Source organism: Podarcis vaucheri (assembly GCF_965113315.1).
Source record: "Podarcis vaucheri genome assembly, chromosome: 7".
NCBI classification, from domain to species: domain Eukaryota; kingdom Metazoa; phylum Chordata; class Lepidosauria; order Squamata; family Lacertidae; genus Podarcis; species Podarcis vaucheri.
The window spans coordinates 21944924-21972400 of NC_138765.1; the positions used below are offsets into that span (position 1 = coordinate 21944924).

Genomic DNA, 27477 nt, shown 5'->3' on the forward strand with positions numbered 1-27477 from the left:
AACTAACCATGGTGTAGTGGGTTTCATATTTTTTTACCGCCGCAACGGAGCTGTCAATATTTATTTGTTTATTTATATCCCTCTCTTCTGCTAAAAGTACCCAGAGCGGCAAATAACCTAATAATAAAAACTGTGCAATACAATCGATATGAATGCAAGTGCGATAAACAATTTCTAAAAGCATTAATGAAATGGAGAGCAAACAAACCCGCAAACCTATTGGCATCGAGAGTAAAAGATGCTTTACATTGCATCGGCGTTCGGTATATATTGCAGCCAAGTGCAGAAATAAATAGTCTGGTGAGACTATTGGCTGACAGAATAAAGCAGCTTGAGGTTTTGTTGCTGGTGTACTTTGAATTCATGTCTTATGGACCCTGAGTGTGCTGATGAGTTTGTGCCATTCCTAGCCTGAATAAAGATCTCTCTCTTACTCACAAGTAACAGCCTCTGTTGTGGCATTTTGGATGGCAGTGAGGACAAGCAGGGCTGGAGGACTTAGAGACAGCCTGTTTTGCCGCCTGAAGCGAAACAGGAAGGTGCCGCCTTCAATTCCCACCACTTCCCCCTCTACTTACCAAGACTGCATGGCAGGGACTTCTGGTGAGATCCTACACAAACTCCACAAGCCGCTTTAACTATATGACTCTGGCAGTGGCAGAGGAATTATCCACAGAAGCACCACCCTGAGGAACTCTGCCGCCCGTGGCAGCTGCTTCAGTCCACCTCGTGGGTGGGCCAGTCCTGTCCAGAACCTCTTCACCTGGTCCTCAGAATTTTCTCTAGGCCACAAAACCACACCCTTTACCAGCCCTGCTCCATACCTGCCTTCAGTGCTCTTGCCTGTCTGGACTGTGTCATCAAACTGTTGACACAGTTGAACTCGTGTCTCGTGCTACTCTGCATCAAGGATGGAGAGACGTAGCTGTTTGAATAGCTGGAATGTCGATTAGAGTCACATCCATTTCTCCACCCAGTTTTGGCTTTGGGTGCACCTAGGACTGTCGTGTGGCCCCTATAAGGTTACCCACAAGGGAAGTGCAGCCCTTGGACTGGAAAGGTCAGGAAACTGCAGCCTTCCAGATATAGTTGGACTCCAACTCCCATGAGCCCCAGCCAGCATGCCCGACGGTTGGCAATAATGGGATTTGTAGTCCAGCATCATCAGCAGGGCCACAGGGTAAAAGCTTGAAGCAAACAGAAAGTCTTTTTCCACCCTTAACCTCAGCTTCTGGTCTAGACTAGCCACTTACCAGCCATCTCCACTGGAACATGTTTGCAGGTGTGGGGTTGGCATCCACCTGGCACTCAATCTCAGCTGTTCCCCCCAAGTCCACATAGGTTGGGTCTCCAATGCTACGGATGGATGGCGAATCTGTTCACGGGGGGGGGGGAGGCATGTGGCATGCTATCAACAGGCAAGAATTTCAATTTGGTCCACATCTTAATGCAAACCTACCTAATTCACACGTCCTGAAACAATAGTTACTCCCCCAAAGCGGCTATCCTGCAAAATGCACACTTAGCAATGCAGTTTCCCAAACAAGGAAGTGTCTAACAGGGGAAAGTATGCACAATAATAAATAAAGAGAATTCATAAACATTGCATATGAAAGTGAATTACATTAGTGGCCAAAATGGTGGAAACCTTTTGGGGAAAGTGTATTTCCCAAGTTTGATTGCTCAAAACACCTGACTGGCTCTTTAAACACTCACCCTCATTGGCTAGACTCAGATGAAGGAAACCTACTGCATATCAGCCTAAGCAAGTTGTGCTTCCTTTTTCTGGTTATTCGGCTATACCTTTTTATAGAATACAGATAACTGAACAAACTTCGTTGCATTACATTATTCATTAAATTATCTTTCCATTGATATGTAATTTTATGGTATTACTTTTTTTAAAAAAAAGTGGTGTTATGAGCCATCAAACCTCAGAAATACACTTCTTCCAAAAGGTTTCCACAATTTTGGCCACTAGTGTATATTAAGGGAAATTGCTGGGAAAGGTGTGTTCATTAGGTAAGATGGCATTCAAATATGTGTATATTAAAAGAAGTGAACTCCAAAATGCTGACAAATGTCATAAAGAGGAGAGAGAGAGAGAGAGAGAGAGAGAGAGAGAGAGAGTATACGTTGTTGGCATCCAGCTGTTCAGAGAGAGAATGGAGCACACCTCTGGGAGTGAACTCAAACCACCTCTCTGGGGCAAAAGCCTGGCCAGGGTGTATGGAGGTCTTGGGCTACCCAAATGTTGAGAACCCCTCTCAGCTTTGCTGATGTGGTCCAAAGGAAAGCAGAGCAATATGTCTGGCACTGGTTGGGCTTCAGGAGTTGCCAGAAGGAGGTGAGCAAGGCACCATCCGACCGCCTTAGGGATGCACACGTGTGTGTGTGTGTGTGTGTGTGTGTGTGTGTGTGTAACGGGAAATGTGACAAATAGCACTTCAGATTGGGGAAATGATGGAAACTGAAACCGAAGGATTTGCCCATTCCTATGTTACACCACTGCACAAAGAGAGTGTGTGATGTAGCATTGGTTCCCAAGAGCAGGCATGAAGCTAAACCCAGGCCAGCTGCGAGAGGATGTGTGCTGAGACACCAAGAGAAGGAAGGCAGAGGAGAGCATGCCAGAGCTATAATCACAAAGGACAGAAAAGCACAGATGAGGCCCCTCATCCTTCAAGTGACAGAATACATGGTATGCCCTCTCCACCTGATACTCACACTGCACATCCAACAAGAGGGCCGTTTCATTGTGGCCTTCTGGGTTCTCGCAGTAGATCGTGTACTTGCCAGCATCCGCCCTGGTCAGGTTCCAAATCTCTAGAGAGCCACCATCCCGCAGGTGATACCGTGGGGAACCCTCTAAGGAAGACAGAGAGACGACCAATCTTAAGGAAAGCATTGCAGACAAGAAGAAGAAGAGTTTGGATTTGATATATTGCTTTATTTATTTTATTTATTTTATTTACCTGAAGGAGTCTCAAAGTGGCTAACATTCTCCTTTCCCTTCCTCCTCCACAACAAACACTCTGTGAGGTGAGTGGGGCTGAGAGACTTCAAAGAAGTGTGACTAGCCCAAGGTCACCCAGCAACTGCATATGGAGGAGTGGGGAAGCGAACCTGGTTCACCAGATTACGAGTCTACCACTCTTAACCACTACACCACACTGGCTCTCAGCAAGGGCCAAGGACAGTGGTGGCTGTTGGCTATTGGACCTGGTGGGACAGAGGTCAGGGAGCCAGAACCAATGACAGGGAAAGTGAACTTTGCTGTATGTGGCAGCAAAGTTGGCATCTGACACCCGGACAACACCATTACTGGCCCCAACAACATCACACATACCATCTCGGGACTATTCAATTGCTCATCGTCTAACATTGTGTATGCCATCAAATGCCAACAGTGTCCTTCAGCTCTCTATATTGGACAAACAGGCCAAACCTTACGCCAAAGAATAAATGGACATAAATCTGACATCAAGAATCACAAAACAGAGAAACCAGTAGGAGAACACTTCAATCTCCCAGGACATTCTATACAAGATCTCAAAGTAGCTGTTTTACTACAAAGGAATTTCAGAAATAGACTGGAAAGAGAAGCTGCTGAATTGCAACTCATTACCAAACTTAAAACCATGGAGAGACCTGGTTTGAACAAAGACATTGGATTCTTATCCCATTATACATGACTAAGCCATTTCTCACCTTTTCACCCCTTGCCTTTTCCTGTAAGACCTATTACAGTCGTTAAGAGTCGTCAACAGGCTCATCTCAACTATCTGCCAATCTCCTATTCCCACCACCCTTCTGAGTAATACCCCTCCCCACCTTCTCACTATATAGAAGGATCTGGCAACTTCTGTTTCAGTGTATCTGAAGAAGTGTGCATGCACACGAAAGCTCATACCAAGAACTAACTTAGTTGGTCTTTAAGGTGCTACTGGAAGGAATTTTTTTATTCAGATTACTTAGAAAGGACTCAGAGGAGGAGGAGACTTAGGCAACTGTGAGAAGATGGGGACCTTCAATCTCCACAACTGCCTCATAGGGGCAAGACCTACTGGGATGACTTGCTGTGCTCACTAGGCAGACCTTGTTTCCTTGAATAAAGAGTTAAGTTCACTGATGCCGTGTGATTTATTGCTCTTGGCACTGGCCCACCCAGCTGTCATTGCACAATTTACCCTTCCACTGCAAGGCATTTTTTTCACCAGAAGGATGAAGCCCGCTAAGGATTCTAGGAGGCATATTAACTCAGAATGGAGAACCTGTAGCCATCCAGATATTTGTTCAACTCCAACTTCCTTCCCTCCCAGCTAACATGGCCCATAGCCAGGGATAATGCAAAGTGTAGTGAAGCAACAATGTGTGAGCTACAGGTTCCCTACCCCTGTATTAGTCAACAAATGTCTTTTCCTTCTGGTGCAAATAGCTTCAAAAGGAGAATTTTCCTTAGAACAGCAGCCAGGGAATTAATGGTGAAATTCCTCCTGACTTGCTGCAAGCCAGGTGATTATCATAACTCACTGTGTGGATGCTATTTGCATTTTTTTAAAGTGCAAATTAAATGCAAAGATGTTCAGCGCTGCATCTAATTTGGCCGTTTGATTGGAAGCTCCTTGCAGCTAGGACCAGTCTCATTTGTCTGCAAAAAGACGGGCACACTGGTGACGAAATAACAGCAACAGCTTGGGACTTCTCTCCAAGAATGATGCTGGACCCACCTGTCAAGAGTACCTCACCAAGGAAGGTCCAGCGATAGGTGATGTCTGGAGGGCTGGCCGACACCAGCAAGGGCAGCTGGACAGCTCCGTGCTCCACAGCCTGCACTACTAGAGGTTGCTCAGAGGAGAACTCTGGGGGAACTGTGCAAAAAGCAGAGGAATAAGGGATTCTCAGATGACTTTCCCACTGACTTTCCCTCCTGCTTCTTGAAGCCCAAAGGTGTCTAATATGAGCATATGGCAGGTTGTTGCTGGTACATTTCAAAGAGCCAGGCTTACATTTCAAAGAGCTTCCACAGAAACCCTCTGGGTAAACATTGCCTTACATCCGCCCTGGGGACAACACATGCTAAAACTGTAAACAAATCAACCATGATTTCAGCCCAATGAACTGCAATGTGGTCATGGAAGACACACATGAGTGACAGCTCCCGCCTCCTGGTTGTTCCTTCCAGTTTGCTTTCCTCATTTCTCCGTCAGTTTGCAAAATGGTTTTTGAAATCCTTGCGAAAATCCAACAGCATTTTATTTTACATTTCTCCATATACATATTTTCTGCAGTTTTGCCTAATATGCTAGGTTATTTGCAAGCTGTTTTCCCTAATACAATACATCTTTCTTTGTTATTTTCATGCATTTCTATGCACATTTTACTCTAGCCTATGCACATTACAAAAATGGTTGGGGAACTGCAGTGCAAAATTCAGAGAACCATGCATTTTGAAGGGCGGATGCTTTTCGGTTCACACATTGTTTCGGAAAGTGTGGCTTAGGTAGCTTTGCATTAATTTTAGGTAGGTTCACCTTCAAATGTAAAACTGAACTGAACCTCCCTCCCCTCCCTACTTCATACTTACATAGGACAGTGAGCTGGTAGAAGGTATTCACACCTTCAGAGAGGACAGAGCTGTATGCATGGCATTCTACTCTCATCCCATGATCTGCAGATGACGCCACTAGAGTCACATTTCCTGAAGTGGAAAACCCTCCAAATTCTGCTTTCTTCTGCTCTGGGTTAGTTGCCTTCAACCTGAAGAAGAAACACTACTAACAATAACTTATCAAGAACTTATAGGAACAAGAAAAAGCTGTGATGGATCAGGCCATTGGCACATCTAGTCCAGAATTTTGTTCTCCCAGTAGCCAAAAATATGCCTACGGAAAGCCTCCAAGAAGGACCTGAGGACAACAGCAACTCTGCCCACTTGTGACTCCCAAGCATGGTTTTTGTGGTACTTATATAATAATAATACTATAATAATTTATTATTTATACCCCGCCCATCTGGCTGGATTTTCCCAGCCACTCTGGGCGGCTTCCAACAAATATTTAAAATACAATAAAACATCAGACATTAAAAAGTTCCCTAAACAGGGCTGCCTTCAGATGTCTTCTAAAAGTCAGATAGTTGTTTATTTCCTTGACATCTGATGGGAGGGTGTTCCACAGGGCAGGCGCCACTACCAAGAAGGCCCTCTGCCTTACTTACAATGCTTATATTCACATGTAACCTACTGCAGTGTTTTTCAACTCCGGGTCCCCTGGTGCTGTTGGACTGCAGCTCCCATCATCCACAGCCAACTTAGCCAAAGGCTAAGGATGAAGGGAGCTGTCACCCAACAGTATCTAGAGATCCAAGGCTGAAGAACGCTGACCTACTGTAAACCACTTGGAGAACTTTGGATAATAACTTCTCTATAAGTGGAAATAATAATAATACACACAGGAAAACAAGCTGGAGAGACTTGGGTGTCCACATCACCTTTGTCCATGGCTGAGCCCTAAGATGTTCCAGCAAACTGGAGGAGCAAAGAGTGAGAGGTCAAAGGACACAATCCTACCCAAGGTTCCAAAATGTATTGGACTAGCCCAGGCAGAAATGGACAAGGGCCTTTGAAGATATAGAGAGACCTGCAGGTGAAGCTGAAGTAGGATGGGCATTGGGGAAGTCAGACATCCTCTTACCTTTTCCCATCTTTGAGCCAGGTTAGGCTGGCGGGAGGGTTGCTACTGCCCGATTTGCAGTGAAGTGTCACCGACTGGCCAGGCCTGACCTCCTTGGCTGTCACTGTAATTTTTGCGCTTAGGGGCGGGACTGTGGAAAGAAAGAGGCTGGCTGTGAAGACTCAGGCTTCGGCGCCACCTCCTAGTTCTACCCTCCATGCCAATCTTCCCCAACCAGCTGCCCTCCAGATGCCTTAAACTACAACTCCCACCAGCCTTGGCCACAGTGACCATGATGGGAGTTGTCATTCAGAAGAAATTGGCAGGGGGTGTGGATTGGGGAAGGCCATATAAAGTCTGTATTCAGGCATTCTGCATTGAAGTACAGATAGGAGATATGGCTCAGTGGCAGAGCCTCTGGCTCACATGCAGAAGGCCCCGGGTTCAATCCCTGGCATCTCCTGATAGGGCTCAGAGAGCCTCTTTTCTGGAAATCCCAGAGAGCCACTGCAATCCAGTGTTGACAATACTGAGCTGGATGGATCAGTGGCGTGATTTGGTAAAAGGCAGCTTCCTATTTTCAGGTCCCATCTTTCCACTTGTGGTGCCACAACTCTTGGGGCTGAGCTTATCAATACACCAGAAACAAACAAGCCAAAAAGAATATTTCTTGCTTATGGATGCTATCACTTTAAAATAATAGAAGAGGGAAATCCCATATTTATGGGTTTCACCCATATTGTAAATCATTTGCATTTGGAAAGCTAGCAGGTCAGGAGTTCTAAAGCCCAGTCTTCTTCCCAGGATGCTTGTTTGCTTAAGTCATCAATTTTATTTTATTTATATCCCACCCTTCCTCCCAAAGGAGCCCAGGGTGGCTTCCCAGGCACCCTCTACTAGACTGTGTATGAAAGCTGCCACTCAGTGAGAGAGGGGCTTTGCATGCAACAGGTCCCAGGTTTAACCCTTGGTTTCTCTAGATAGGGCTGGAAACAGACTTATTATGCCTGAAACCTTGGGAAACCGCTGACCGTCACTGTCGACAATAGTAAGCTAGATGCTATAACTTGGCATATTGCCCTTGCACCCTGCACAATATACTGGTGAAGCTCAGCAGGCACCCAGGTTGCTTCAGAGGAGGGCAGGACCACGGACAGCTCACTGTGGTTCTGTATACAGAGGCAGGATGGACACAAGGCACCTAAGAGCAGCCAGCTTGGAACATTGTCCCATCAATGGTTTAGTCTGGAGCAAACAATGAGCTTAAGCAGCCTCTCCATCATTGGGTGGCGGTCTCAAGCTCCATCCCCTCCAAGGAAACTGGTTGGGTTTAAAGGGGCTCGGACGTATCCATCAGGTCTCTCCTGCTGCCTGGTGGACCTGGTATTGTCCCACCCACTGGGATGGAGCCACTTTTCTGACATTGGCATCACTGCAGCCTGCCTGGATGCAGCTGGGGCAGGTGGCCGCGAGGCTGGGGCTGTGCAGCCGCAGCAGTGAAGTGGTCAGATTGGCTCCGCCAGTGGACTCAAACAGCCCCAGTCTTGCCTCTACGCTGCCTTGCCCCAGCCCCAGGGTGGAGAAGATAGATGGGGAACCACGTGGACATTGACAGACATTGCAGGGGGTTCGACTAATTCTCCCTTGAGGTCCATTAAAATTTTACAGTTCTGTGATTCTGCAGACAGTTACATTTCTCTTGAGCATCTTGCTCTTATTTCTCAGTCACATGTCCCCCCGCAAACATGCCCTCCATTCAGATCAAGGCCGGAAGGGTGCACATGTGTGTTGAAGCTTACACTGGACATGCAGACGAGTCTCTGCAGTGAGCGCTGGGGTTATGGAACTTCCAAATGCCTTGCAGTAGTAAGCAGCCATGTTGTCGCTGGCAGTCGTGGTGAGGAGCAGCTCCTTGGACACAATGTTCCCCGATGACCCCGGAGTTGTCCCGTCCCTCACTACTTTGCTCTTCTGTAGGAAGAATCCAGATTGCAGTGGGGGTAAGTGGAGAGGCAGCCGCTCTAGGAGGGTTGGCCAATTGGGCACACATCGCTCTGTCCTCTAACAGGACTGGCCAACGGTCCTTAGGAGGAAGAGCCATGGGGTCACTTCTACTGCCCCAAGCAGCTACCATTTGTCATCTACCTCACTTTGTCTAATGCAATGGAGGGGAAACTCAGACCCAGGGGCCAAATTTGGCCTTCAGACCTTCCTACCTGTGTCCTTGAGACTCTCTCTGGGTGACAGCCCCTCCCCAACCACACCTTCTCACCCCAGGCCATGCCCCTCACTGTCCTGGCTTCGCAACTTTTTTGCCTGGCTGTGAGGTGCCCTTGAACACTGATCATGTCCCTTGGTTGCCAAGAAGGAGGACAGCATATGAGGGTGAGTGTCTAGCAACAAGCATATTGTACAAAGATAAAATTTGCATTCGTTGTTCTGCCAAGTTTTGCCTCTGCTCCTCAGCCACCACCATTGACTTGTGGAGCAGCTCTCAGGCTGAAAAAGTTTCCCACCCCGGCCTAATAGTAGGGCTGGCCCTGGAGGCAGTAATGCTGGACCACCTTGTACCACTCGAGGCGAGGCAGAGGGTGTCCGCCACTGGCAAAGCAGGTAAGCTTGACTACAGTGCCAGCTCGAAAGCATGTTTCTGGGGGTGGCACATCAATCCAGATCTTCTGAGGTGGATCTGAAGGACAAAAACAAGAATGGGGAAGAGAAGGAGGAAACAGATATTAGAAGGGGGGATTCAAAGCACGTCACACATGACAACCGTTGCCATGACACACACACAATCATCATTCCTGCTCACACTGTACTCGGAGGGTCACGGTAGCACTCTTGGCGTAGAGGATGGCTTCATTGAAGGCCTCACAGATCAGAGACAATCCGTTGTCCTCACGGCGTGCTGTGTATGTGATGTTAGACACCGTGATCATCCCGCCATGAGCTGCCTGTAGGAAGATAGCAATTCTCATTTTGAGAAGGGAGAAGAGGCAGATCTAAACAACTGGTTTCAAAATGGCTGTTTCCCTGATTTCCCAGCACTCTGAAAGTCCACAGGTCCCTTTAACTTGCTATTGTCTACACTGACTGGCAGCAGGGCTTCAGAGAAGAGGAAACTCCAAACCCAACCAAAGATTGAACCTGGGACTTTCTGCAGGAAAGGCAGATGCTCTACCACTGATCTACAACCTTCCTCAATGCTCATACAATGTTCTTACTTCCTCCACAATCTGGGACAGTACAATCTTCTCAGAGGCCCTTACTTTCCCACGCTCATGGCCCCTAAACTCATGCTTCAGACCCTCCCTGTCATGATCCGAACCAGCAGATAAGTCTTGACATGGAGGCAATGGAATCCACTGGATTCGGAAGACCAGCGGTGGAAGTGGTGGACCCCAACCCAGGCTCTGATGGGCTGGAGCCTGTCCACCAGGAACCCATTGGCTAAGAGGCCCTGGAAAGAGAGTACTCTCCAAATTGGGACACCCTTAGAGAGAGTGTCCCAAAGGACTGCTGCCATAATGTACCGCCTCGCCTCCATTTTGTGCCCCCACATAACCCCCTGGATTCAAAAATCTCCTGTTTGTCTGGAAAAGTTGGCAGGTGACATCTAAAAGTAGGGAAGGGAGAATCTGTCAGTTTTGGTTTTTCTCCATTCTCATTTTCCCAATCTCAAGTTCAGTTCTTCACCTTTCCACATACCACTTTGCACCAAAAACAAACAAAAAAAAAACAAATAAAGACAAGTCCTCATGGAAACTCAGCAGCATTTTAGTGCAAATCTCTCTCAATATGCATAAACAGTGGTACCTCGGGTTACATACTCTTCAGGTTACATACGCTTCAGGTTACAGACTCCGCTAACCCAGAAATAGTGCTTCAGGTTAAGAACTTTGCTTCAGGATGAGAACAGAAATTGTGCTCTGGTGGCGCAGCAGCAGCAGGAGGTCCCATTAGCTAAAGTGGTGCTTCAGGTTAAGAACAGTTTCAGGTTAAGAATGGACCTCCGAAACGAATTAAGTACGTAACCAGAGGTACCACTGTATTTTTATACAATTTTGCCCAATACACACATTCTTACAAAGCACTTCCTCCTCACAGAATGCATTTTTGTCTCCTATTTTACTTACGCATGCCTTCTGATGCACATTTGACTCCAGGGTACACATTTTTGTACACATTATGTGCACTGCAACATTCATAGAAGTGCGAATTTCAAAGGGCAGCTGTGTTTTGGTTCATCTATCATTTCAGAAAGTGCAGATTAAACAAGTTTGCCTTCAAATTCCTGCCCCATCCTTGGCTCAGGAACAAGAGAGGATGAAATGCCCACTGACGCCCTCCAATTACCGTCCACATAGGACCCATCTCACTCAGCCTCCTAGCAGGATGGGTCCCTGCTATTGCCTACCTCTGACACAGTGACCTCTGTGGCGTTGAGCTCCTTCCAGCCCAGCCACCAGCGCAGCAAGACAGGTGGGTTGCTGGCAGAGGTGGAACAAGACAGCGAGACCTCCTTGTTTTCCTCGGTGATGCTTGAGCCTATGATTTTCACCTGGTCGGGGAGAACTGTCATCCAAAAAGTAGAGCCCAGGGGCGGGGGGGGGGGTGAGAGAGAGAAGGATATTAGTCACCCAGTGCAAGACTTAGATGTGCCCATTTTTGTTTTCAAATCAGTGTGCCCTTCTTTCCCTTTCACCAGGAGAAGAAAGTTGGTTGCGGTTTTGTTTGTCGTTCCAAGTGCCTCTGGGAAAGTACAACATGCTTGACTTTTGCGAAGGGAAGCAAGGTTGTTGTTGTTGTTATTTACAAAATGGACCTAGTGGCTGAGGCTGCATATACACCCTAAGCACATTTTTCGCCTCAAAGAATTCTGGGTGTTGTAGTTTGTCAAGGCTTGCTGGGAATTGTAACTCTGTGAAGTGTAAGCCACAGTGCCCGGTATTATTTGAGGGGGTAAATGTGCCTTAAAGGTTTAGTGCAGCGGTTCTCAGCCTGTGGGTCCCCAGATGTTGGTGGACTACAACTCCCATCATCCCTGAGCTCTGGCCTTGCTAGCTAGGGATGATGGGAGTTGTAGTTCAACAACATCTGGGGACACACAGGTTGAGAACGGCTGGTTTAGTGGGTACGCAGAATCAGGGCCATCTTACCCATAGGCAATAGGGGTGCGGGGCACCCAGCTCTCAGGGGCTCCAGGCCTAGAGTCTGGGGCCCGAGAGTTGAGTCTGGGGAAGAGCCCGCCCATTGGTCGGAGCACTTCATTGGGCTCTTCTGCTGTGCCACAAGTTTGGGGGCAACTGAGCCAGCAAGACACTGAGGTGGCTGGCCAGCTCCACCCTCCTGCGCGCCTGGGACTGGGCAACTGGGAGGTGGGCGCCAGGCAAATCTTTGCACCCCGGCACCGCATATGCTTAAGACAGCCCTGTGCAGGATAGTGTCTGCGTTCAAACATAGCAAAAAGCTCTAGTTACAGGAAGGAGACACAGAGAGATTTGTGCGCATGTGGAAAGGAGGAGATTGGAGGCTTCGCTTCTGTCTTAAAATAACCACAGTTTACCTTTCCATCTGAACCCTAAAATGCGCTTAATCTTAACTATGGTTTCTTGGAACCAGCGCTGAGTCAAAGTCTTTGAGCCCATTTAATTTTGCAAGTTTTGCAAAGGTGGGGAGGGGAAAATATGCTTCTGAAGACAAGATTAATTTTCAGGGGGTGAATTCCTAAGAACGTTCAAGGGGTGATATTACCGTGAAAGATATGTTAGCTGAGGATTTTGTCTTCCTTCTACTTCTTTTTTAAATAAAAGTTAAAGAAACATTGCTCCTTGACCAATCTTCCCCTCCAAAAAGTTCCTCTGGGAATAACACTATCAAGAGGGAGCATTTTCCCCATTGGGGCATTTAATTCCAGGAATACCAGTGATCTACTGTCACTTGAAGTAATGGAAAGACTTACTGTATTGCAAAAAGAACACACAATTGTATTATACAATTGTATTGTGATTGTATTATACTGTATTGCAAAAAGAGCACACCTCATACTTGAAAGCATGGCTACAGCACCCACAAATTAGCATTTGCTTGTCCCCTCCCCAAGTCACCAAATATTTCCCCCCTACACACACACTTCTGTGGGGATGAGTGGTCCCAGGAAAGGAAGGGCAGGATATTCAGTCAAGTCTTGGTTGAAACAAGTCACCTTCATGACAAACTACCCAGGCATGTTTTGGGAAGGGACATTCCCAACACTCACAGACCACGTGCAGAGTGATGCTGGCTTGCAGGGGAAGGGGCAAGACTTGGTTCAAGGCCTGGCAGCTGATTGTAGCCATGTTGTCTTCTGCTGTGATGCTGAGGCTGAGGGAGCTCCGGGACAATTGGCTGGCATCGTCTGTCTCCCAGTTCGTGGAAATCACTTCATCATTCTGTAAGGCACAAGCCCATATCTGAGATCCAGGGGGAAGAGCCTGGAAGCTGAAGGATGGGGACCTGACCAACCAGGGGGCAGTGTTGACAAGATAGGGGAGGGGCCTGGCAGTGCCTAGTATACCTGAAGGAGCATTTCCACCCCCATCGTTCAGTCCAAACATTGAGGTCCAGCTCCGAGGGCCTTCTGGTGGTTCCCTCACCATGAGAAGTGAGGTTACAGGGAACCAAGCTGAGGGCCTTCTCGGTAGTGGCACCCGCCCTGTGGAATGCTCTCCCATCAGATGTCAAGGAAATAGACAACTATCTGACTTTTAGAAGACATCTGAAGGCAACCCTGTTTAGAGAAGTTTTTAATGTCTGATGTTTTATCGTGTTTTGAATATTCTGCTGGGAGCCGCCCAGAGTGGCTGGGGAAACCCAGACAGATGAGTGGGGTATAAATAAATTAGTAGTACTAGTAGTATGCCAGGATAGGAGCGGAGGACAGATGCAGTTAGGCAATCAGTAACAATCCGCTGGCCCTAAGGCACCATGACTTTGGAGCTCAATGAGCACAGGGGCTGAGCAAATAGCAAACTTTATCAAGCCAACAGGGCTCCCAGACTTCTTTCCTTCCTTCTCTTAGATGCCAGGAGGAGGATAGAGCCTAGGGCGCAGCAAACCTTGTAACACCATATACAAATTGGACAACATGTCCATTCATAAAACCCCTATGCACCATCACTAGAAAACCTCAGGGATGTTGGAAGCTGCTTTCTAGTGCTTGTAAGACTCCTGGTCTATCTAGCTATACCCCTTGGAGCAGCCAGTCCAGAATTTCAGGCAGGGGTCTTTCCTGTAGAAGGCTAGCATTGAATCTTGGGTCTTCTGTGTGAACGCCGTGTGCTCTGTGGCTCTTCCCCAGTAGAACAGCCACCATGTGGAGCAACTCCTGTATGCGGGCTGTTTCAAACCATGTGAGAACTGTAATACATTGAGCAATCCTTAGTTGCTTTGTCATCAATGAATATACATGAACATTCCAACTGATGAGAGGGATGGGCAAATCACAGAATGTTGAGCTACTGCTATAAAGAAGGGAGAAAGGGAACAGAAACACGGAGGGGAGACGGGGGTGCTGAAAGAAAAGACCCATCAGGAACAAGGATGGTGGAGGCATGGAAGAAGGCCAGATGACTGGGGGGGGATGGAGGCTGCAGCAAGTCAAGGAGAAGGTGGAAGAGGCCAAGGGCTAAAAGACAGACAGAGTGCATTGAGGAATGTAGGGAGAGATCAAAGAGAACAGAAAGCTGAGCTAAAGCTCCGCACCAGATAATGGGACAAGAAGGGCTGTACTGTTGCTGATGTAGCAGAAGGGGAATTGTGGGGTCATAACATATAGCCTGTCAGAAAATCTGGCTGCAGGTCCCTCACTGGCTGCTAACAGAATAATTACCACCAGGTGGCACTCACTGGAACGTTTTTGCATTTACAGCCTGGAAGTCACAGAAATGTCCACCCAAATGTTAAGGAGAGCAGGAGTCATGGTCTGCTGTACAGTATCCCAAGCTCCAGACACCTGGGGGGAGGATCTGGGCTTTCTCCAATAGCAAATGATTTGTCGTCCTGCTCACAAAAAAAGAAAAGAATTGTGCACACACGAAAACAGCTCTCCTCTCCCCAGAGCACAAGGGGGGGGGGACTCAACTCATCAAACAAGTCAGTACAAAAAGACTAGCGCCTCAAAGTTCCCCCACTCACCTTTAGCCATTGCAGGGTAGCCAGTGGGTTCCCACTCAAAGAAATACAGGTCAGTTCTATCTTGTCCTTGGCTTTTACTGTGGGGCCACCGTATCCCTTGATGACAGGTGGCTGTGGTGGGACTGTCAAAGAGAGAAGAACGATATGGCTGAAACTCAAAGGAGAAGAGGTCCCTAAGGCCACCAGTTCCTGTTTACCTACAGCAACCTTCCCTTTCCATAGAGAGGCAGTGTGGTGCAGTGGTTAGAGTGTCAGACTAGGGCCTAACTGCAGTTTCCAAGGCAAGCGCAAGGGAAGTCTCGCATAGAATGCATTGCGGTAATCCATTCTTGAAGTCACCAGGGCATCAACTACGGTAGCCAAGCTCTCCTTGTTCAGAAATGGTCAAAGATGTCATACCCATTGACCATTATGCTTGACCGCTGGCCAGACTGGCTGGGGCTGATGGGAGCTGGAGTCCAGCAACATCTAGAGGCCACAGATTCTGCACCTTTGCTCTAAATCAGTCAAAGGCTACTGAGTTATCATCGTCAAAATGATAGGGCAAAAGCTGGGACGCAGGTCTGTTTTGAATGACAAGCGCTGATCCACAGAGGAAACTAAACACACCCAAATCAAACAGGCTGTTTACAAGGACTTAGGAGGATGGCGTTTGCCTGGCTGGGTTGACCAGACCTTAAAGATTTAGGTGACATCCACACCATTATCTTAAAATGCATTTAAAGCACATGTATTCCTACAAATAAATCCTGGGAATTGTAGTTTGTCAAGGGTGCTGAGAAATGTAGCTCTGTGAACGGTAAACTACAGTTGCCAGGATTCTTTGGGGGAAGACGTGTGCTTTAAAAGTGTGGTGTGGATTGGACCTCAGCGGATATGGGCTATTTCCATCACATGCTGACCTTGTCTTGTTTTTAAAAGAACCTTTAAAAAAAGAAAACCCAACCCACCCTTTAATTATCTCATACTTTCCCTTGTCCATTTGCTCTGTTATCATCTCTTGTTTCTTCTGCCTTTTATTGCAACTGCCCTGGGTGATCTCTCGCTTCCTCCTCCACCTCCTCATTCCTTATCCTTTTGTGTTTGTTTGTTTTTATTAGGAAAGAAATAACAGTTTCCTTGGGCACTTAGTGGCGATTATGCTGACGGTTACCTTTAGCCCTGGAAAAGGGAAAGGTCTGACGAAGCATTCCGAGTGACTTACACAGGATATTCATGGTGAAGCTGACAACAACTGGGATTAAGGCAACTGGGTTAGAAGCTGCGCACGTCAGCCGTTGCCTGTTGTCTGAGCTCTGGGGAGTGATCCTGGAAGAAAGCAGAGGAGGAGACCACAGGAGCGATTCAAAGCTAGTAATTGTTTTTGGTGGGGGGTGGTCTGGTTTGGTTCACACAAACCTACATCATTTGCACTTTCCAAAGGAATACACTAAACCAAACTGCAGCTGCCTTCAAAATTCTCACTTCTCCTAATTTGGCAATACAGTTGTCCAGCTAAAGAATGGGTTAAAAAATGGGTCTAGCAGGGGAAAATGTGTGCATCAAAATGCATAAGTTAGTGAAAACAGCGTGAAAAAAATGCATCCCTTTTGGAGGGGAAATTGCTTTGCAAAAAATGTGTTGATTAGAGAACATTTGCATGCAAAAATGTGTATCTGAGGAGAATTTTTTTTGAACTGCAAACTGATGAGGAAAGGTGGCAAACCGAATTTAAGATTGGAAAAATGAGAAGCTGAGACAAACCAGAATGGAAGGATTTATTCTTCCCTAGCTATGCTCTCATTTGGCCCCTACTCTGCATGTACCCCTCTCCACATTCCTTCAGCTTTTGACTTCCACTGTAGAGCAGCCTTTAAAAAAAAGATGAAGGACCCCTGGACGGTTAATTCCAGTCAAAGGTGACTATAGCGTTGCAGCGCTCATCTTGCTTTCAGGCCAAGGGAGCTGGCGCTTGTCCACAGACAGTTTTCCGGGTCATGTGGCCAGCATGACTAAACCGCTTCTGGTGCAACAGAACACCGTGACAGAAACCAGAGCACACGGATGCACTATTTACCTTCCCGCCACAGTGGTACCTATTTATCTACTTGCACTGGTGTGCTTTTGAACTGCTAGGTTGGCAGGAGCTGGGACAGAGCAACGGGAGCTCTCCCCATTGCGGGATTCGAACTGCCGACCTTCTGATTGGCAAGCCCAAGAGGCTCAGTGGTTTAGACCAGAGTGCCACCCACATCCCAGAGCAGCCCTGCATACAGGCGACTGGGGGCTAGTACTATAGAGTTCCTTCCATGTTCTTCACACCTTAGCATGGCCTCTGTGCTGAAGAGCTTGTCGTTGGAGCCAGGTTGGATGCTGGATGACACATCTGTCACTTCCTTGTCACCTGGGGAGGAAGGGAAGATTGGTAAGGGGGATGCTAATTCCGTGGCCTAGTCAACCTTCCACATACCCCCATGGTAGCCCTCAAAAATACCTCCACGCCACCCCGCCAAGACTAGCACAGTATGAAGCAAGGGACCCCATGCTAGGAAGGGGAAAAAACTGGCCTAAACTAGCTGGGTGCCCAAGGTGAGAGCCTAGAAAGGTACCTCCCTTCCCCACTAATAAACACACCTCTGAAAACCAGTTAGCAGGAGAAGGCCGCTATTCTGCTCAGGAACTGCTTGAGGGCTTACCAGAGGCAACTGTGAGAACACAATGCAGGACTTAGATCTGATCTAGCAGGGCTCTGATTATGAGACAGGGGCCAGAGCTCAGTTGAAGAGCATCTGCTGTGCAGGCAGATGGTCTCAGCCTCAATCACTGTTATTTCCAGATTGCACAGGGAATGTCTCCTTGCCGGGAACCCTAGAACACCACAGCCAGGCAGTGTGGCCAGTACTGAGCCACATGTACCAATGGTCTGAATCAGAATAAGGCAGCTTCCTAAGTTCTAAACACAAATCACCATCTTCCATGCTCTGGCACAGTTCCAGGACATTTCAACGACAGCTTGTGCAACAGAATTTCTATTGGGATAAGAGGGTCCAATTACCTAAAGAAATCCTTTCGTATGCAGTGTGAGCAGCGTTTAACTAGTGAATCTTGATTAGAGAGTAGAGTTTACCTGTTGCAATTACACAGAGAGAGATGCGTGTAGGGAAAGGGGGAGTTGTTTATTGTAGGAAATACATAACTCAGATAGAAAAGTTTCTAGTTCTAGAATGTGGTATATACCAGCCTCATTTAGCCAACATACTTAACTCAAATGGATGCATGAAGGGGTTAAGACCACAGAGTAAGCTGTCCTGCCAGGCTTAGCTAGGTTATACACCCTCACTTTGGGAGGTAGGGTTACCAAACACTTTGTTCTTTTTCTTCCACCATGTGAACCCTTCTAATAAGGATATCTAAGCTGAACGTTCCAAGTCATCTTTGTGCTTCTATACAAATAACTTAGAAGCATTTCCCACTTTTTGAAACTAAGTTGTACTGCTTGTCTTTTCTTGCTGCTGTATGGAAAAACACATGAATCTGACCTTTGAAGAGTAAGTAAACTATTTTTAACTTACCAATCATGTGGTCTCTTTCTATGCTAAGGGAAGAGCGGAGCTTTGGAAGAAACTTAGAAGGGGGTATTTTAAAGGTCTAACAGCCAATATTTCCACGCTTTACTTTGCTGCATGTTTGTGATTTTAAATCTCTGCTGGGGCTCTCTCACCAAATGATTACTTGCCCCAAACCCTGGATTTAAGCATCCAGAGAATTTTCCTTCTATTTTATGATGTCTAGTATGTTCCCCTTAAACAAGCAACAACAACAACCTAACTAGTCTAGAAAACAACAAGGCATCCATGCTTGCTCATCTACTCTCTCAGAGTATAGTAAAAGATGACCTCTCCTCTTGAGGTCCAAGAATCAGTGGGAAGAGGAAGAAGCTGTAAACAGGATGCAACTGAAGACATATCAGTCTAAACAACAAGTAGATAGAGAACTAAGCTGATAGGCTAAAGGTACATGGATAGTATGGGAATGTGACTGTCCCTCAGTCTATTTGTGTTAATCCAATGCAAAGCTCTCTTTTTACGAATTGAGTTGCACCCAAACTTCCATGGGCCAAAACTCGTCTTGCCATTTGCTCTGCTACTTTTAATGGCACCCCGACAAATCTGATTGTGTTATTTTAGAGACTTTAAAATGTTCGCCAATATTAATATTTATGGTTCCGATAGCACAAGATTAGACCATGGTGAATGTATCTTCTCAGATCAGCTGATTGTATAAACAAACCGCTGCTGGTGTCTGGTGCTGGATCAAATGTATGTTGAAAGGCGGAGAAATGTTACATTTAAGTTTCTCTATAGTTTTATCTCTAGTTGACTAAGGAATTATTCATGCATGAGAATTCCTCATTATAACTGTGCAAAAGCTAGATTTCCTCCTCAATCAATGATGAATGCATTTGCACAGAGAGACGCTAGGAAAGCATTTCCTAAATAAATAAAACATTCAGATTATATCTCAATGTTTTCTGGGTGGGTGCCGTATTTTGTTTTCATGTGTTATTTTTATTATTGTTATTATGGCCAGGGGGGCACAAAATGTGGAAGTGGCACAGGTCTCTCTGGACCTCGGAGAGGGCCTGTGAACCAGCCAGTGGAACCATTGTCCCAGAAACATCTCTTTGCTCAGTGAAAATGAGAGAAACTGGAGGATGATCCATTAGGGCAAATGGGCACTGCCCCACCAACCTGTCTGCCTTCACCTAAGCCCCACCTGCCTGCCTTCCTCTTTCTGCTCAGTCCAGGGGGTGGCATTGCCACCGCCTCCGTCTTTGTGTTGCCCTTGTAGAACTCAGTGGGGAGAAGGATGGAGCAAATACTAGAATTAGTTGCCTCTGCCAGCCATGGGTTACAGCGCCACCTACTGGTTAGCCTCCCCGCCCTACAAGTCACAAAGAGCACCAGCAACCGCTGGCAAGGTGTATGACACAAAATCAGCCCCTGCCCCTCCCCTCCCAAAGAACAATCCCGCAACTTGTGGAAGGAACTAGGATTCATGCAACCTCCTCACCACTGCGAAAGGTAATCTCAGCTGCAGGCCGGGCATCTTCCACCTGGCAGTGCACCGTATATTCCATACCAGCCACCCAGGTCACTGTGCTGTTGGCTGGGTACTCCCTAATGAGTGGCCTCTTGGGGGGAACTATAAGAAAAGAAGTAAAGTGAAGAAGGGTGAGATGTGGTTGCTTTTCTCCACTCTGCTTCCACCACCAGAAGCATCCTCCCCACATGTCAGGCTTTGGGGAATTGGCCCCCGTGGCCCTAAATGAGCAGATCAAACAAAAGGAATTCTTACCAGTTAGTTTGTTTAATAAACACAGCGAAGGACAAAAGAAAGCGTCAACCCAGAATGGTGGTGCTCCCAATTAAGGCTCACACTCCCTCCGTCCCTATTAATCTATGTCACTCTTACGTCTTGTAATCTGAGCTTGTACCCTCTGCGCTTTCTGTTCTGAGTCTTTCTGAGCTCTTCTCAAACTTGGGCTGTCCAGAGGCTGTGAATCTGTTAACCCTCTCTCTTCCAGTGTTTCTTCTCCTAGCTGTTCCCCATCCAGTATTTTCCAACTTCTGCCTTCTGAACTATGCCCTTCTGCTAACCGCTGTTCCAGATCTAGACTATCCTCCTGCTCCTAGGAAGATTCAGGAGCAGGGGGAAGGGGGGCTCCCACCATTCCTCCTCAGTGCATCCCTCCTCAACACGGTCCCTGACACCACACAGCACTTTCATAGCGAAAACCATTGTGTGCAAAGGGTTAATGCAGATTCAGTCAGATCAGGCAACCCTTTTCAGCTCAGGGGCCAAATTCTCTTGGGATCAACCTTCCAGGGTCTGCATACCAGTTCAGATGCAGAAGTGGGCAGAGCATTGGATGTGATACTTCTCTTGTCCAATAGGCTTCATTCCAGCCATGTGAAACACAAAGGTTTCTATGGGCACACGCACACACACACAGGCCCAGGCACCACACATCTCTCCCTCCTTCTCCCAAGGAAGAAAGAGGCATTGTCACACCACAAGGGCACATTCCAGCCAGGCAAAAGAACCCAAAGAGGGTGTGGCCTCTGGGAAAGGGTGTGGTCCGCAGAGAGTCACATGGCTGTTTCTCAACCAATTCTGGAAGAGGGAATGCAAATGAATTGATTAGGAGAGGAGCCGACCGTGAGCTCCCAGATTCCTTCTGGCACTTACTCAGCACAGAGAGCAGCACACTGCGAGAGATGATGCCTCTGCTTTTCTCCGAAGGTCCCACCTGGCACTCGTACACGGCATCGTCTTCCAGTTGGCTCCTTGTTATTTGCAGGTTAAACTTGCCTGAAGTATCAAAAGGCAAGTCGAAATGATATTTCCCCCCATGTTTGGTTCAAATTATTCTCATTCTGGGACACATTCTCCAATCCTGCTTTGGGCTTGCTAGTTATCAGGCACATGGCACTGTTACCCATCCAAGAGGGTTCTCCAATCCTCTCCCAGCTATTTCACTATACAGTGGACACTTGGGTTGCGAATGTGATCCGTGCGGGATGCACGTTCGCAACCCGCAGCATTCGCAACCTGCGCAGGTTGAGATTCAGCGCTTCTGCGCATGCGCAACTGCTGAAACCCGAAAGTAACCCGTTCCGGTACTTCCAAGTTTTGGCGGTCCGTAACCTGAAAAAAAAACGCAACCTGAAGTATCTGTAACCCAAGGTATGACTATACTGTGTCACCTTCTCCATAACTATTAATGCGCTGGTGCTGTTCTTCCTAATGCAGGATTTAGTGTCCTAAAAATGCCATTTATCAGTTATTTCAGAAGCACCAAGTTTCAACTTCATTTCAGTTTTGTTTTATTTAAATAAAGAAATTGTCACCGCTTCCCCTCTAAAAAAAATCCTACAGGATTCCCCAGGAAGAACACTTAAGTCAATATCATAACCATTTAAATCCTCTCCAAAAAAAACCCCCCCAAAAAATTAAAACAGTAGGATGGCAGTGGATGAAGCAATATATCTTAGCACCAATGGAATATACAGCATCAGCACGTTCATACAAACCTAATGTGAGGAGTTGTTTTTTTCGGTTTCACAACAATTCCTCCCAACATACATCTTAGTCAGTTCCAGTCTTTCCCCCAGAACCTGACAAATGTCCCCATCACTCCTATCGCGGGTCTGTGTTCCCTAATATAAATCACAAATATGTTCCTAGCTCTCATGATTGCTGGCAAATCATGAGACTGGAGATGTCTCCATGCTTTTTCCCTTCCCTTCCTTCCTTGGCAATTTTCTTGAAATTATTTGAAAACCTTATTCACAAAAATAGAGCTGAAGCAGTGTTGCAAAGCAGAACCAGACGTCGGAGGACAGGGAATCTGTGGCCCTCTAAATCAGGGGTGCACAACCTGCAACCCTCCAGTAGTTTCTGGACTACAGCTCCCATCAGCCCCAGCCAACATAGCCAGTGATCAGGGATGATGGGAGGTGTAGTCCAACAACATCTGGAAGGCCACAGGTTGTGCACCCCTGCTCTAGATGTTGTTGGACTCCAGCTCCCATCAGCCCCAGCCAGCATGGCCAGGAATGATGGGTGTTGTAGTCTAGCAACTTCTGGAAGGCCACAGATTTCCCAGCCCTGCCCTAATTGATAGTGGCAGCTAGTTGGAAGTGGCAGCTTGGTGGAAGCTAGTTCCAATGACCCCCACACAAAAAACCTGGAGACTTCTCACCTTGGCTAGGATCTCTCACCATGCTGTAGCGTGGGAACCTAGGGATGTCCTGGTTGGGTCCCAACAAAAGCCCATCCTTCACCCACTGCACAATGCCAGATAGGTTGTCCACCTCACACCTTAGCAGAGCTGTTTTCCCTTCATGGACGGTGATGTTATCCGGCTCCACACGGAAGGCCTGTTGAAGGTTCTCAGCACAGCAACCTAGGAGATCCACAATATGAATGATGGCCAACAGCTATGCTCATTCAAAGTCTGCCTATTTCCTCCAATCCAACTACATGCAAATGTCCACTTCCCTGAAACTCAGCAAAGAAAAGGGAGGCTATCAGAGAACAGCTCAAATGCAACTACACCTTTCCAAACAGGTGGCTGTCCAGTCAGTGCCTCAACACCTCCAAGCAAAAGAGAGCCCACCACCTCCTACAGCAGCCTCTGTTCCACTCTCAAACAGCTCTTGCTGTTGGGAAATTCCCCCTCATCTTTAGCTGAAATCTACTTCCTTGAAATTTCCATCCATTGGTTCTAGCCAAGCTGCCTGAACTTCTGCATGACAGCCCTTCAGATATTTAAAGACACTTGACATGCTTCTCCTGGGGAAGGGTGGCAGGTCATGGTATATGTATAGCATATATGTATAGCATCTGCTATACATACAGAAGGTCCCACATTCAATCCCTGGCATCTCCAAGAAGGGCTGAAAACATCCCCTGTGTGAAAATCCCCTGCCAGTCAGTGTAGACAATGCTGGACTCACTGGACCAGTTGTCTAACTCAGTATAAAGCAGCATCCTTTGCTCCTCCCCTAATCTTCTTTTCTCCAGGTGAAACATCTCCAGCTCCTTCAACCATTCTTCACAGAACTTGGTTTACAAACCATCACCATCCCAGCCACCCTCCTCTGGACTCTCTTAAGTTCCTCAATGCCCTTATTAAAATGTGGTGACCAGAACTGGATGCAGTACTCTAGATGCAGCCTGTCCAGCTCAGAATCAGGTGCAATTATTACTTCCCAAGATCTGGACACAAGATCTGGGTAACAGAAGCATTGATACCCCTTTGGAACTGCACCCCATCCTTCATTATATGACCCAGTGTGATGGCCTGGGAATCCGATTCAGAGGGTGAACCGGAGGAATCCCAGCCTGCACAGGAGTCCCCGCCTCCAGGGCCGGCTGAACTGGGGCAGGGCCTTGATTCTGAGGCGCCTGCACCTGTGCCGGATCCTCAGGAGCAGGTACCAGGTGAATCCACTCTGGCTCCAGAGGTGGTTGAGGACTCAGTGCCTACAGGTGAGTCTTCCCCTGGGCCCAGTAACCCTTCAGCATCTCCTGAACTGCAGAGGCTCAGGGCAGAGAGGCGAAGGGAACTGGTTTCTCCCAGGAGGAGTGCTCGCCTTAAGGCCAGGAGAGGCAGGTCTCCTGGGGGCCGGGGCTGCCCCTGGCCTCAGAGAAGATAAAGGCCAGTCAGCCCGGTCCCAGGTTGCAGGAGCAACGTCGTTGTTGAGTACCTGTTCGTGCCCGGACCCAGACCTGACCCTCCAGTGTTCCTGTCCCCGCCCGGCTTCCTGCTTCGGACCTCGCCCCGCTCCTTGTGAACTGTTTCCAGGCTAGTGACCCAGGACCGGACTTTGACTACGCCAACGGTAACCTTCCCCCCAGGACCAGCACACCCAGCTTGTCAGGAGCTCTAAGCTGTCATGTCCTACTGTGAAGGATTAGGGCTTTGGGGTATTTTATATTGCGTTTTAGGTTGTAAAACTCAAGTTGTAAAATGCTTGCTTTTTGCTTTAAAGACTTACTTGCACATGAGGGTCAAAAGTTCACAGGAAGGTCAAAAGTACAGGAGGGATGGTTTGGCACAGCCTGAACCAGTTAAGTCCAGCAGGCTATTTAGTGGAGATAGCCAGAGAATAATCATGATATCCACTTGGCAGCAATGGTGAAGTGAAAAGGAAGGAGGGGTTGGTGTTCTTCCATTTCCTCTCACAAGGCAGGTTACAGCCCATGCCACCTCGCCTGCTTAGACCCTTCCTGGAGACATGCGACTGGCCTCTGGGCAAAACAGACCAGCAGACCAGATAGATCATTGGTCTGGACCAGCAGTGCTCCTCTTAAGTTCTGTGTGTCTCACCTTGGTTGATCAGGTTGAGGAGGAGACGGATGAGCAGGACGCCCAGGCCCCAGGAAACCATTCCTACCTGCTGTCACTCTGGAAATAAGAATCAGGGTCTCAGGGTCTTGTAAACCTGCAAGCGATCATCACAGAGATGGTTGTGAGAGGTGAAGGTAAGGGATAGTGATGGGGCCATTGGCACCTTTACCCTCATGCGAGCGGATGTGGATGATGTTAGACTTAAATATGAAGGAGAAAAAGACTTTTTAAGAACATAAGGAGATCATCTGGGAGATCATCATTGTGCTAGATCATCCAGTCAGTGATGCACGTAGGTAATTTTAGGCTCTGGACTTAATGGTCTACCAGCAGAGGTGGGCTCTTTAGAGAGTGATGTATACTGTTGCTTTATTTGCTTCAGAATGTGGGTTTGCTGCATTTGCGTGACCTCCTGCTCATTCTGCAGAGCAAAGCCCTGGTCTTCTGCGCCCAAAGTCCTTCCCTAACAGCACCACTGCATCTAGTCCTAAAAATATAGAGAGATCCCTGCTGGATCAAAACAAAGATCACCTAGTTTGGCACCCTGTTTCCCATAGTGGCTGCCCAGGTCCTCTGAAATGCCCATCCATCAACTTGTTACCCAGAGGCATAATGCCTATTATAATGGAGGTAATATACAGCCCTCGCGACTAGCAGCCTCATCCTCCATGAATTTATCTAATTGAAGTCAATGAGCTACATCAGAGGTTAGCGGACTCCATGGCTCAAATGTGCATTGTGTAAAGAAATGCTTCCAGCATTCAGCTTCAGTGCGTGGCCCTGGATCCTAGTATTATGACAGAGGGGAGGAAACGTCTCTCCGTCCATTTCTCCACATCACACAACCAGTGCCATTGTCGTGGGCCAGGGGTCAGCTTCACCTGCTTCACCTGCTGAACAGCAGCCTGAAGGGGAGAAGCTGGAATGGCTCCACCTGCAACTGATCAGCCTTCAAGGACATGGAGAAGAAGGGTAGTGATGAGAAACAGCTGGCTTCAGCCTTCTTAAACAGAGCTCTCAGCAGCACTCAGATGCTGGAAACAATGTCTATGGTTCCAGGCCCTACCTTGCTGCTTCTTCCTCTACATCTGGGCCCTTGACTCTGTGATCACCTGGATTCCCTGACCTCAGGGCTGTTTGACTTCATATGTGGATTCTGCTCTCAGGCAAGTGTTCCTTAGAGACTCCTAGCCCCAGCTTGCTCAGCAACGGGACTCGATGGGGCCACAACAGCCATTGGTGACCCTGGGGTTTTTTAAATTATTCCCATCAGTTGTCTTTTTCCCCAAACTTAAAAGTCTCAAACGTTTAGTTTTCACTGTCGGGAAAGTATCAATAACTGGTTTTATTGAGAATTTTGACATTTTAGTTCATAGCTTTAGAGGTGCTGTGGTTCCTTTTTAGAAAGAAGTGGTATATAAATGTTGAACAACCATTAAAGCTTTTCTTATTCTTCTTTGCAATGCCCAGCTGTCAGATCGCCTTCTGCCCTCTCCAGAGCAACAGCAAACATCTGTTCCAACTTCTGCCCATCCAACAGTCAGAAGACAGCTATCATGTCTCCCTTTAATCTTCTCTTCCCTGAGCTAAACAATTATTTATCTTACTGAACAAGATTTATATACTGCTTGATTGTAGGAAACCCTCTAAGAGGTTACAATAAATATTAAAATTATCAATAAAAACCTTGAAAAACAATTAAACTCAACAGCATAAAAGATTAAGACATATCAACATCTCCATGTCTAGACAGGCTTGCCTAAATGAAAATGTTTTTCAGCATGAACTAGTAGAGTGAATGCACCTGCCTGGTGTCAACAGACAGGACTTCCAAAGTATAGATACTGCCACACTAAAATTTCTTACAGCTGCAGAGCAAGTATCAAGTGATGCCTCTAACCATGCCAGTTTGCTATATTGAAGCAGCCAGGTGGGTTTATATGGGGTAAGCAAGTAAACTGGTCCCTGGCTGTTAAGCAAGTCAACATGCCCAGGTCCTTCCTCAAGTCATAGGATTTGGTTTCCATACCCAGCAACTATCCTGATTCCCCTCCCTGGAAACTCTAAAGCACTTCAATGCTTTTAAAATGTGAACTGGGTGCAGTACTCTAGGTTCAGCCTGGCCACAGTGGCGTAGCGTGGGGGGTGCAGGGGGGGCCGGACGCACCGGGCGCAACATCTGGGGGTTAGGGTTAGGGGGCACAAATCCACGGGTTAGGGGGCGCAAATTACTTGCCTTGCCCCGGGTGCTGACAACCCACGCTACGCCACTGCCTGGACAGCAATGAAGAGAGCAGACTGGACATTAATGAAAGCATTGATCTCTCTCTCTCTCTCTCTCTCTCTCTCTCACACACACACACACACCATGATCTTACCTTGCTCCAAGTGCCCGGTGTCCAGAGATTGACTCTTCTGAGCCTCTCCTGAAGTAGGACTGCCGAGTCAGTGAGATGGCTGAGATGCCAGCGCTGGTCCCTCCTCCACAGCCGCCTGCTAAGGAACCTGCCCACTTCATCGCTTAGGAGCACCTAAGGAAAACAAGCAGAGGCAAGGAATCCACCCCATTCTCCATGGAGGAGGCCTGGGAGGTGGCAGTGCTGACTCCACGATTTGGGTGGGCTCCACAGAATCCTGACTGGGAGGGGAGGCCTTAAACGGGAATAAGCAGGGCATGTGAAATGAATTTCCTGGTCTTCTTGAATACTTTGTGCAAAATGGAAAACG

At 47.4% G+C, this 27477-nt stretch overlaps 1 protein-coding gene across 1 annotated transcript in view; it reads right to left on the minus strand.

The window, feature by feature from the left end:
• Window positions 1-27268, minus strand: part of NPHS1 (NPHS1 adhesion molecule, nephrin) — a 51022-nt gene extending 23754 nt beyond the window's left edge. The window contains exons 1-18 of the mRNA XM_082231480.1: window positions 27129-27268; window positions 24730-24844; window positions 22597-22800; window positions 21081-21203; window positions 19902-20033; window positions 17151-17232; window positions 16054-16157; window positions 14850-14971; window positions 12934-13105; window positions 11092-11249; window positions 9487-9628; window positions 9236-9363; window positions 8474-8642; window positions 6696-6825; window positions 5588-5760; window positions 4731-4871; window positions 2728-2868; window positions 1254-1375 (exon numbers count right to left, since the gene is read on the minus strand). Of these exons, the coding sequence (XP_082087606.1) occupies window positions 1254-1375; window positions 2728-2868; window positions 4731-4871; window positions 5588-5760; window positions 6696-6825; window positions 8474-8642; window positions 9236-9363; window positions 9487-9628; window positions 11092-11249; window positions 12934-13105; window positions 14850-14971; window positions 16054-16157; window positions 17151-17232; window positions 19902-20033; window positions 21081-21203; window positions 22597-22800; window positions 24730-24790 (2304 nt within the window). The 5' untranslated portion in view covers window positions 24791-24844; window positions 27129-27268. The remainder of the gene's footprint in view (window positions 1-1253; window positions 1376-2727; window positions 2869-4730; window positions 4872-5587; window positions 5761-6695; window positions 6826-8473; window positions 8643-9235; window positions 9364-9486; window positions 9629-11091; window positions 11250-12933; window positions 13106-14849; window positions 14972-16053; window positions 16158-17150; window positions 17233-19901; window positions 20034-21080; window positions 21204-22596; window positions 22801-24729; window positions 24845-27128) is intronic.
• Window positions 27269-27477: the final 209 nt, after the last annotated feature.